Consider the following 12,155-nt stretch of genomic DNA (forward strand, 5'->3'; position numbering starts at 1 on the left):
AGAGAGAGACAGAGAGAGAGAGAGAGAGAGAGAGACAGAGACAGAGAGAGACAGAGAGAGACAGAGAGAGACAGAGACAGAAACTGGGGAAAGTGGTTTTGATATGCGGAAGGTCAGCGGTTGGAGAGCTGGAAACTGCAGGGTGTAAGCTGAGATCTGTTAAAGTCGCTACACACTGTGATGCCTGCACACAATGACTTCTGCACAACTGAATCCCTCATGAGACCTCTTGTTCTTTATGGCTTAATTTTAAAACCTCCTGCCTATCTGGTGGCCCAGGGAAGCAGAGGAAGCCCCTGCAGAGGCCTGCACCCCTCCCATCCATCAGAGGGAACACCCAAGGTGAAGACACTGGGAAACGCTCCCTTCCACCCCCTAGAGCTCTGTACCTGTCCTCCAGGACACCAGTGCTTGTGCAGGTGGCTCCTGTGCTGCCCAGGTCTGACCACTGCGCTGTATCACATCTTTTCCTCAGGCCATGGCTGTGTGTGCTCCTTTGGAACCCCAAGAGCAATGGGAACAGGAAAGTGAAAAGAAAAAAATATTTCTTTTGTGGAGGACTTTGATTGATTGATTGATTTTTGTTCAGGGTCTCACCACGTAGCTTGGACTCATAGTGATCCTCCTGTTTACTACCTCCCCAGTGCTGGGATTACAGGCATGCTCCACCACACCTAGACTCCATCGCTGGCTCAGAGGGCCCGAGGGCGGGGCTGATGCAGCATGAGGTACCAGGGATTGAACCCTGGCCTCTGTGCTTGCCTAAGCAAGTGCGTAGTCCACTGAGCTATCTCACTGGCTTTATTTATTTATTTATTGAGACAGTTCTCACTATGCAGTTGGGGCTGGCCTTGTAGTCCCCAGGCTGATCTCAAATTGTAGCAATCCTCCTGTCTTCACCTCTGGAATCCTGGGATCACAAGCGTGCACTACCATGCCTGATTTAGATTTTTTTTTAAAGACTTTTTTTTTTTTTTAATATTAGCTTGACCTCAGGGCTGTGACTCGTGGAGCACTCTGTTGCTGGGGGCACTGGTCATTCTTTAATAAGTGCCTTGAATGGAAGGGGCTGTGCGAAGTCAATGCTGGGGACTTGAGGAAAGAGCGCTACCCAGCCAGCTCCAAAGCACTTGTGAGAGGGACCGCTGAGCCTAAGGGGCCAGGTTCCTCTGAGAGGAGCCCCTTGTCTCTCTCCTCAGGTCTCAGAGAGGAGTCAGGCTAAAGGGAAATGGGAGTCAGTGTTGTTAGGCATACGGTGTTCATCTCCGACCTGCGCTGCCGTGTGGTTTGTGTATCTGGCTCCTCTGTGGCAGGCAACGTGGACTCTGTTTCTGGGGCTGTCCGGTCCCCTTGTCTTGTTGTACTGCCCCTGGTACCCTTTGGTCTAATCTTGTGTACCCTGTGTGGATGTCAGATGTGCCATCTCGTTACCACTTCTTACAATGATGCATCTGGTGATCGTGTTAAGTAGGACATTCTATACCATTTGAATGCATATAGCAAGGCAGAGCTTGCTAAGAGTTATTATTATTATTTTTTAATGTATTTAGTACAGGGTCTACAGGGTTTCACTACACAGATCGGACTCCTAGTGATCCTCCTGTTTTCAGCCTCCCAAGCACTGGGATTACAGGTGCATGCCACCACATCCAGTCTCAATCGCTGTCTCAGCATGCCCCAGGGGCAGGGCCAGCACGGCAGTTCCGGGGATCAAACCCTGGTCCCTGTGACTGCCTAAGCGGGTGCTTTAGTCTGCTGAGCTATCTGGCTGGCCCACTAAAAGTTATTTTTAAACACCGTATACAGGTATTTATTTTTACTCCTTATGCATTCTCTCTTCTCTTCAGCTTCTGTGATAGTTCACACACACGGAATTCTAACTATATGGGTACATGTGGTCTGTGGTATCTGCCCTCCTTCCCTTTGCATCACATAGTGGAGGTTCATGTATGGACATTTCACCTTTTTTGTGGCCGAAGGGTATTCCACTGTATGGATGTAGAGCATAGTGGTTACCTTCTCATTTACTAACAGTCATCTGGATTGTTTGCAAATAGTGTTACTAAGAGTATTTGTCTGTGCCTGTGAGTTTGTTTTCAGTCCTTTGGGGCTTGGTGTATGAGGGAGTGATGAGAGAATCAGACAGGAATGCTAAGCTTTTTGAGAGACTGCCAAACTATTTCCACTGACACTTTCTTGCAAATTTGTATATTTTTTCTTTTCTGATTTGAGAATTATACACCATGTTTTTGCTATGAGTTACATTTTTAATCATAATTGGCTTTAAAGTTCAAGTTTAATCGCTTTTTTGTTTGTTTGGAACCTGGACTTGAACTCAAGACCTTGTGCTTGCCAAGCAGGTGTTGTGCCACTGAGCTATGTCACCAGCACTTAATCCCTTTTTCTACCGCATCAAAAAATGCAAAAATTGTGGGAAGCTCTGATGATCACCCTCATCCCACATTCCTTGTTTATTACTATTATTTCTGTTTCATTTATTAAAATACCCTCAAATTAGTTGCTCTTTTTACTATCCATGGTCACTTAGGTTTATTTAAATGTTTACTGGTTTCTCTTCTCACAGTTGCTCTTGCCCAACTCTTTCCTTCTGGATTTGCTACTCGAGTTTTGTTGCGCAGTCTGTGTCGCATAAGGAAGGTGTCTCAGTTCTTGGATCCCCTGGAGGAGCTCAAAGCAGCAAGTAGCAAGCTTAGGGAGGGACTTTACTGAGAGACAAGCATAACCCTCATGCATGTTAATGGAGATCAAGGAGAGAACAATTTATTAAGGACAGTGCACCCTCAAGAGGGGACAGTGGGCACCTCTGGAGGGGTTGAAGGCCCTGAAGAACGAGGTAGAATGGGGGAGGAAGGAGGGGAGACCGGACAGAGACTGAAGGAGGCAACTGTGGTGAGAACAGGATTCCATGTCTCTTTTGCTTCCCTGTCACTTGGAGAAATGGTTGAGGTTTGCACCTAAAGGGTCTTTACCCAATCAACAGAGGGACTGTGCCTGCGTGTGGGGTGACTTGTTAGTCCTGCTCGGTCCTGGCCACAGTGAGGATGATCGCCAAAGTCAATATGGTGATACAGACGTACGGAGGCCTCATTGGCTCACAGCAGTCAGCTTAGGCCAACATGGTGTTTGAATTCCATTGACCACACACTCACAAAGCCTTGTATTGGGGACAGGTAAGAGGCTGTGCCTTTCTAGAGAAGCAATGAGACTGCTCCCTCAAGAAACTCTGTCCAGGGCAGGCCAGATAGCTCAGCAGACTAAGGCACCTACTTAGGCAGAGAGCAGCGGCTGGGATTCACTGAGACAGGGATTGAGACTGGGCACGGTGGTGCGTGCCTGTAACCCCAGTGCTTGGGAGGCTGAAAGCAGGAGGATCACTGCGAGTCCAGTCTAAGTCGTGAGATCCTGTAGACCCTGTACTAAATGCAAAGAAAAAAAGAAAAAAAGGAAAAAGAAACCCTGTCCATTCTCTGTTGGAAATTTTCCTCAGGTTCATCTTTCTTCTTCCTGAAATACACGCCTTAGTAGTTCTCTCAGTAAAGGCCTGGGACAGAAAATGTTTTTGCTCAACAATGTTATCCAGGGGCCAGGGACATAGCTCAGTAGAATAAGCACTTGCCTCAGCACTGGCCTGAGTGCAATCCCCGATTCTGCCAAAAAAAAAAAAAAAAAAAAAAAAGAATGTTATCCCTTTGTCCTTAGCTTTCATGATATTTTCCCTTGGAATTTCCAAGTCAGCCATTAATTTTTCTCAGCACTCCCAAAGGGTCACCTCATTGTCTTGTGCTTTAATCACCTTGCTACTGAGAAGTCTGAAGTTAGAGTCCTTGTTGTTTGTAGGTAATCTACCTTTGTCCTAAGACTGTTCTGTTTCTCTTTGGTGTTCTGTTAGGTCCACTACGCAACACTGAGGTGTGCATTTCACACACATGTGTGATTGAGGATGGGTTGTTTCCATGCAAGTGCATGTCAGAAAGTTCTTTGCAGTAATCTTCTCTTTTTGAATTTTTTTTTATGTATTGAGTACAGGGTCTTCCGGGTCTCATTAAGTAGATCAGACTTGTGGTGATCCTCCTGTTTTCAGCCTCCCATGTGCTGGGATTATAGGCGTGTGCCACCACGCCCAGTCTCAATTGCTGTCTCAGTGAGCCCCAGGGGCAGGACCAGCACTGCACGCTGGGGATCAAACACCAGTCCTTGCATCTGCCTAGGCAGGCGCTTTAACCCACTGAGCTATCTGGCTGGTCCGCAGTAATCTTTTTTTTTTTTTTTTTTTTTTTTTTTTTTTTTTTTTTTTTTTTTTTATTTTTTTTTCAAAGTTTTATTGATAAACATATAGCAATGAGACAGTTTCAAATCAAATCAAAAGTACAGTTTCAACAAATAATACACTGCATATATTCTTCTTAGTGGTTAATTACTGTACAAAATGTATTTATTTATATTGGCAGAACTGGGGATTGAACTCAGACCCTTGCATCTGCCAGGGAAGCACTTATTCTACTGAGCCATCTCCCCTGCTCCCGCAGTAATCTTTTCGATAGTTCCCTTTCCCACATTCTTCTTACTTTCCCTCGTAATTCCACTTGGGTCTATGATGTACTTCAACATTGCCCCCCATGCCTTTTTCTGCTCTTTCATGTATTTTACCCCTGTGCTGACTGAGTTGCATTATGTATATTGTCAGCAGATTCCTCCTTATGGTTAATTAGCTCTCCATTAAATCCAATCTTAACTTCTTAACTTTAAAGAAACTCCATCTTGCAGAAAAGTTGGAAGAACAATATAATGGACATTTATACACCCTCCAACTAAATCCAGCCATTGCTAAGATTTTTGTCAGGTTTGTTTTCTCTCTACACTTCTCCTCCCCAATATGTACTGAGTGTATTACTATGCACACACATTTTGGTGGTATTTTTGAAAGTAAAATTCAGACTTTCCAGTAGCCTCCAGAAGGCCTTCGGAGCCCCTAAATTCTGCCCTTCAGAGCCCCCCGAGCAGGCCGTGTCCCACGGTGGGTAGAAACGCAGAGGCTCCCACCGCAGTGCAGAGAGGAACCAGGTGCTCATGGAGACTACATGACTTGCCCAAGGCCACGCAGCGTAGACGAGAGCAAGGGCGAGAACCAGGCCTGCCAGGCAACTTTTCTACTGTCAAGCCAGGAAACTAGCTGCTCAGAGGGTGAGTCCTGGTCCTTCACAGCCCTCAGCCCGGAGCCCTGGGCCTCGTGCTCCCTGTGGCGTGTAGAGAGAGCTGGTGTGGGAGCAGAGAGCTCAGACAGAGCGGGCGAGCCGGGTGTCTACTGCCCGGCCCCGCACAATCATTAGATGCTTTGACACATGTCTCTGGCTTATCTGCACAATCACACTTTGAAAAAGAATTTTGAAAATCCCCTGATTTATTTTTTTTTGTCATGATTGTTCATAATAGTTTTCACTCAAAGGCAAGAGCGTGCTTTCAAAGTGACCTTTTAAACTTTGCAGTGCTGGGCCCCAAAGAGGCACATGAAAGGAACAATGAGCACATTCTCAATGTGTGACCCTGCTTGAAGTCTCCTTTGGTGAGGACATCAATGGGAAACGGGTACAAAGCGTCTGAGCTGCCCCTGCAGCTGATGGATGGCCCTCCGGGTGGAAGTCCCATGACCAGGGAGAGGACCGGCTGTTCCCTGCTCAGTGGGCACATCATCCTCACCCGCTCACGTGGCTCACGGCCACCCAACTGCCCTTCGGAGCCACTGGGAACGCTGGAAAGAACTGGACTTTGTCTTAAGCTTCCCGGGGAGCTGTCGGGGTTTCTGGACAGGAGAAGGGGTGTAAATTAAAACAGAAATCAGATTACGGCATTTGGAGACCGGGCCTGCTTCCCAGTCCTGGCTCAGTCACTTCCAAGCTGTCTGACCCTGTGTAAGTCACCTGGCTTCTGAGAGCGTCACCCTGGCGTTCAGCACCTGTTTCGGGAGCGCTAGGCTAGATACCCGGGCCATGAAAGACCGCGAATCCTCTTTTTCCCCTTAGTTACCACTCCTACTAGGTGCGTCACTTTTCCTTTGCCATTTGTAGGTAATCTACTTTTTTCCTAAATTTTTTCTCTCTCTTTGGTATTCTGGTGGGTCCACTATTACCAAACTCAGTGGCTTAAAATAGTACCAATTTCTTATTTTATAGTTCTTGAGGGCTGAGACCTGAAACAAGTTCCGCGGGGCTAGAGACTGGCTACTACCAGGGTGGGTCTCTCTGGGAGCCTATTTCCCTGCCTTCCTCACTCTCCCATGCCCACTGTGCCCTGGCCTGTGGGCCTTCCTCCATCCGCAGTGTGCTCCACTGTGGTCTCTGCTTCTGTCCTTCCATCTCCTCCTCCTCTGTGCCAGAAGCCTTCTCCCTTTCTCTTGTGAGGACCCTGTGACTAGGCTCTACCTGGAGAACCCAGGAGAATCTCTCCATCTCAAGATCTCCAACTAAATCCCATTTGCAGAAGTCCCCTTGTTCTCTAGCACTTGCAGGCCCTGGGGCCTAGGATGTAGGTGTCTTTGCGGATCCGGATCCGTTGACCACATCCTGTCACGCAATTTATGTTTGTTTATTTTATCTGTTTAGTTGTCCTCCGGATAGGGAGTGAAGCCTGCTAGATAACCACACACAGATGCTGGGAGAGTGAGTGAGGAAATGAATAAAGGCAGATTTTGGAGCTGAGCGGAAGGGACATTCCGGTTAGGTTTGGGAGGGCTAGGGTGAGTTCGTCATAGCACACTCCAGCTACATGGTTGAGCTGCTTTGGTGAAGTTGAGTGTCTTGGGCTGAGATGTTCAGCATGGGAAACGCAGACGAATCATGAAAGCCTAGAACAAGATAAGCCCTAGTGGCAGGTGACAGCTCAGGGGGAGTCCTGCAGGACACTCTGGGGAGCCCGGCTTTTATTTTAGAAGGAATCTATTATGTGTGGTGGTTGCTGCCATGGTCTTTGGAGTTCTGGCTGCTGCTTAAATTTCTGTGCCGACATTTACTGTATTACACTGGAAAAATTTCTAAGCCTCTCTGTTTAGTGAGGTGAAATATCTGCTTCATACAGCTGTTCTGAGAAGCCAGTAGCATTTAAGGCTGGCGGGCCTAGAACGGTCAAAGCAGTCAGAGGGAGTTTCTTGTCGCTGTTGTTATTTTTGTAAATATGGTTATGGCTGCTGTTGGTGGTGGGGATGGTGATGACAGGGAACGTTTGGAGACTTGCTGCCAGGGGACAGAGTCATGATCAGACTTGCTTTGTGGAAAGGTATGTGGGAAGGTGTGGGGTGGGTGCCAAAGGGTGGCCACACTGGAAATCAGGAAGGCCTAAGAGGCCACTGACAGAATCTGGGTGTGAGATCAGGAGGCTGAGAGCTGAAGGGAGTTCAGGAGAAAGGAGCATGAATGTTTCCAATCTGTCTTTGTCCCTACCAGACAGGGCTGAAGGCAGATGGTAGAGGCCACCTCCCCTGGTGCCTCCACCCTCACTTTCTGATAGAGAAGAGAAAGGGCAGCGGAGCACACAGAGGTGGAGAAGTGTGGCCTGGCAGAGCCTTGTGGGTCATCCCTTCCCAGCACTCCTGTGGGCTGCACTCCACCTCCTTCTCCTGGGAGCTGCGACCCCTCTTTCTGGCTCATTCTTGCACTGGTTCCCATGTGCAAGAATGTCTAGAATCAGCGGGGTCAAACTTGGGTGGAGGAAATGCTCCAGCAATGGGCAGGTGGGGGCAGAAGGTGCTGCCTGAGAGGGAGCCGGGGGCGCGCCGTGCTCTGGAGCCAGCAGAGGAGCCAAGCGCAAGGCAGCAGGTGCTCACACGTGGGCTGTGTACTGTGCGTCCCCCACAGCCTTCCACTCACACCCTTCATACATCTTGTGGGAGGAAACCAATTCAATGGTGCGCGCCATGGCAAGATTGTGATTGTTGCTGCAGTCCTATCTTACCCTGCAAGGATGTTGGAGGAAAATATATTTCAGGGCCACATTCAAAAGAGCTGTCAGTTTTTAACATAGTAAATGGGTTTTCGGAGAGTGATGTAATATTATTATTTTTAATAAGTGCTTTGCAAAAAGTGATTTTTTTCCCTTTCGATTGGTATGTACTGAAGGGTAAAAGGGGGCCTAGGGGGCCACTTCAGGTTCTGTGTGCACACACCTGAATTTGCCAATCAGAATCATAGGGTGACTTTTCAAGTAATGGGAAGATGCAGGGCTGGTTCCTTTAAATATACTGATGCATTTTAAAGGGCACTTATAAGTAGCTGCTGGTGGTTTTACTGGGAGGCTGGCAGAGGGGAAATAAGCCAAGAATAGATGCATGGGCATGAGATGAAAGCGTGCTGTGTGATGCTCAGAAGGACCTGGTCTCTGTGCGGGTGTCTCCCAGCACTGGTGCAGTGGCACCAGTGAGATAGTCGGTATTCAGTGACTGGCAGGCAACAGACTACACAGTGCGGTGTCCAGTGGTGGTGAGCGTTCAGCTTCCTTGTGAGAACACTGCACGACGGGCCCCTTGGAGACTGGTCAGTCCTGTGCTCTGTGGTACCCCTGGCTGAGAGAGGGGCATCCAATCAATATACATTGTGCATGGCAGGGGCCAGCAATGCTACCTCCAGACTCCTATTCGGGGTCCCTCCCGGGCTCCCCTGCAGCTTGTGTCTCTGCCATGCTGCTCTGGCTCACCCACGTGTTCTCTTTTCCAGGAAGAGTCAGTTGCCAGCGTCCGGCAAGGTGGATCGTGAGCTGGATGCCCTGCAGCTTGGTAGGTAGACCTCGGGGTCTGCTTGGCCGCTTGCTCTGGGAGACAGTGAGCAATGGGCATTTTCTCTGAGCTGGGAGAAGGGCTCTTTTCCTCTTTCCTGATCTCAGAAGCAGGGGCAGGCATCTCTTTTCTGTCCGTGTCATTTTTCACTGCCTGCTTTTTTTTTTTTTTTTTCCTTCCAAAGAAGTGCTTCCCAGCAGTCTGGTCATTTCAGGATGATACTGCAGGACCAGAGACCCTCACTGTGTCTGCAGTTCTTTAGGACCACCCAGAGCCTATGGAGGTTCTCAGAAGACGGATCTACTGAAATTTTCAGAGTCAGGGAGGACTGTCCTTTTGGAAAGTTTACAAACATAATTTGTAAAATACAAACATATATCATATGGATACTCTTATGGAGTTACTCCCTAAGACCAAGATAGAGAACATGCTATTCTGCTCTTTAGTTTTGAAGTAGTTTTGGTTCTTCCCTGCAATCCCTCTTGTTGAAGACCAAGAGCTTGGCAAATGCAGCTGCAGAAGTGAGGATGCTGAGGGCTGGCCAAGTAGCTCAGCAAATTAAAGCACCTGTCGGCCCTGCCCCTGGGGTACACTGAGATGGCAATTGAGACGGCGTGGTGACACTCACCTGTAATCCCAGCTCTGCGAGTCCGATCTAGTAGTGAGACCCTGAACACTCTGTAGACCCTTTCCTAAAATACAAAAGAAAGAAAGAAAGAAAGAAAGAAAGAAAGAAAGAAAGAAAGAAAGAAAGAAAGAAAAAAAGAAAGAGAAGATGCTGGGCCCGGGGTTAGACATGAGAGGACAAACTCGACTGCTTTTGACATTTGCGCCTAGAGAGCTGTTCACGTGCTTCACTTTTCCCCCTTAGGTATTCCCTTTTAAGCTGCAAGAAGAAAGCAATGCCCACTAGAAGTGCCCTGTGTGAGCCATGGGGCCCCGTGGTCTGCTTTGATCAGGTTGAAAGCGAGGGCCAGGCCCCTGAACACCAAGAGACAGGGCTTGTTCATGCCGCTTAACTCACTTCAGAGGTAACTCAGCCCCAAGTCTTAATCACCAGAAAGGGCTGGCGGGTGACCCAGCCCTGCCCAAGAAGGGCAGGCTTCTGTCCCTGGCGGTGCACAGCAAAGGGTGGAGTCAGGGACCGCTGACACCACAGCCTTCTGGGAAGCCCTGTGCTTGAGGACCTGCTGACGAAAGGCGCTCATGTCTGGGCAGAAAGTAGAGCAGCTCCCAGCCTTCAGAACCCAGAGCGCTTCTCTTAAAAGGAAGGCTTTTAGCAGTTCTCAGAAGCCAGCTGCTTGGTGTGCGCATGTTTGGGTGGTGCAGCTAACGGCTTAGGAAAGGAAAAGGAGATGCAGGTTATAAGCCCAGGGGACACAATCACCGAGAGGATAGGGAACAGAGCAAAGAATAGTTGAGGGGAAGGGGACACAGCAGGGTGCAGAAACAGGCTGACATGTTGTTAGAGGGGTGGCACCCCTCCCTGTCCCAACCCAGTTTCCTGTGGTTTGGCTCAGTGACTTTTGTCAGCATGTCCTCACCAGGGCATCTTGCCTCTGTGGCAGTCCAGAACAGTGAAAGAAGGCAGGGCTGGGGACAAAGGAGGGAGGATGTCCTTCCATGGCAGCACACGATGCATACGACCAGCGTGCCCCGGTGCACTGGGAAAGTGGATGCTGAGTTCTGTGGTGGGTTCTAGAAGTTTCCATAGCAAGTTGGCATCTAGGATGGATTTCGAAGGATAGGCGAGGCCTTGCCAAACAGAGGTGTGGGAGGGAATGCATAGGAAAGGTCTAGGGTGAGACAGGCAGGTTGGCTGGAGGAGTGTGACCTACAGGAAGTGGAGGGCCAGGGGCATGGGGTTGGGGCTGGAGTGGCAGAGGCCTGTGAGTGCTGCACAGGAGTGTTGAGTGGTGAACTGTGGGGCGGTAAGGGGCCCTGAACATCTGCACTAGGGGTGCAGATGTAGCCAGAGCTTTGGTGAAAGCTGGATTTTAGGGTAAGAACCTGGACATTGGAGACTGCAAGAGGTGCCTTGGGAGAGTCCAGGGAAGCCGTGATGCGGCTCTGTGCCCCCTGGAGAGCCCTCTGGATATTCCAGGACCCTGCTCAAACACCACCTCTATGGGACACTTCCCTGACCTTTTCTGGCAGAGTTCATTGCTGCTAAGACCTTTGCTCTGCTTCCCATTTCTGTACTCACTTACGATGTTATGTTTGTGGGGGACTCTGTCTCCCCCTCAGGGTATGGAGCTCTTTGAAGGCCTTCATCAGTGTTTGACTTCTTCTGCTCCACACCGTCTCTGGTACATCAGTCAAAGGTGTGCAAGAAAACATTTAACAAACAAATAGCAACATAATGACATCCTTGTAACCATGGAGGGAAGAGGGTAGTGGGAAGGAATGAGGCATCCTAGGGGTGGCATAAGCCCAAGGCTGCAGCAGTGTGTAGGTGGGAGAGGGCTGCGACTGCAGCCTGGGGTGCCCCAGAAGGGTGGGCAGAGGGAAAGGCTTGTACCAAAGTGGAAGGCTGGAGAAGTGCAGAAGATATTTGGGGGTTAGTGGGAAGTCCTGACCTGCTGATAAGGATGTAGTATTCAAATAGCTCATATGGAAAAACAGCTTAGGTCATTCTTCCTGTGGACTTCTTCTTAAAATGAAATTCTCTCTCTCTCTCTCTCTCTCCTTGTTACTTTCAACCAGACATTTATACGAGTGCCTTAAAAATAGCATCCTCAAACCACTGGCATTCTCAGATGGTTTTTTTGCTTGGCCAACATGTTGTTCTGGAGCATTCTGTTTTTCCCTTGCATGGTGGTCTCACCACATCTGGGCCCAAGGCCTGCCCTGTGGTCCTCAACCAGTTCCCTGCACCAAGCCAGCCAGCACTTCCCCAAGAAGCCCAGGGAGGCTGCCTGCGCCCAGGAGCTGTCCTTCCTATGCTTTCTGGACCTGCTTCTTGGGCTCCTGGCTCACTTCGTGGGGTTGGACAGGCCCTGCTCCCTCTTGACAATGTAAGACTAAAGAGAGACCTTTGTATAGGCTTAGATACTGTCCCTTCTGTGCTGCTGGAAAATGCCGCGCTGGACCTGGTGGAGTCTCGCAGATTACCACAGCCCTCACCTTGGGGGCCCCAGCGAATGAATTCTGCATCTCCGTTCTTCCAGGCAGTTCTGTCAGGCAAAACTCCCCCCGCTTCCTCCCCTTCCTCATTGCTTTCACTCCACGCACCCCCTGGAAATTCTTCGTCTACAACCAGCCATGCCCTCGGGCTTGTGCTCAGTCCTGCTGCTGGCCGATGGCTTTGCGTGTATTTTTGCCTAATGTAAATAGTATCACATTATACACCTCATTTCTTACTTTCTGTACCCCA

At 49.2% G+C, this 12,155-nt stretch overlaps 1 protein-coding gene across 1 annotated transcript in view; it reads left to right on the forward strand.

Annotated features, from left to right (window-relative positions):
- Positions 1–12,155, forward strand: part of Mindy4 (MINDY lysine 48 deubiquitinase 4) — a 109,531-nt gene that overhangs the window by 47,025 nt on the left and 50,351 nt on the right. The window contains exon 6 of the mRNA XM_023709963.1: positions 8,721–8,779. Coding sequence (XP_023565731.1) covers positions 8,721–8,779 — 59 coding nt within the window. The remainder of the gene's footprint in view (positions 1–8,720; positions 8,780–12,155) is intronic.

This window comes from Octodon degus, unplaced genomic scaffold (genome assembly GCF_000260255.1).
Source record: "Octodon degus isolate 3935 unplaced genomic scaffold, OctDeg1.0 scaffold00015, whole genome shotgun sequence".
NCBI lineage: Eukaryota > Metazoa > Chordata > Mammalia > Rodentia > Octodontidae > Octodon > Octodon degus.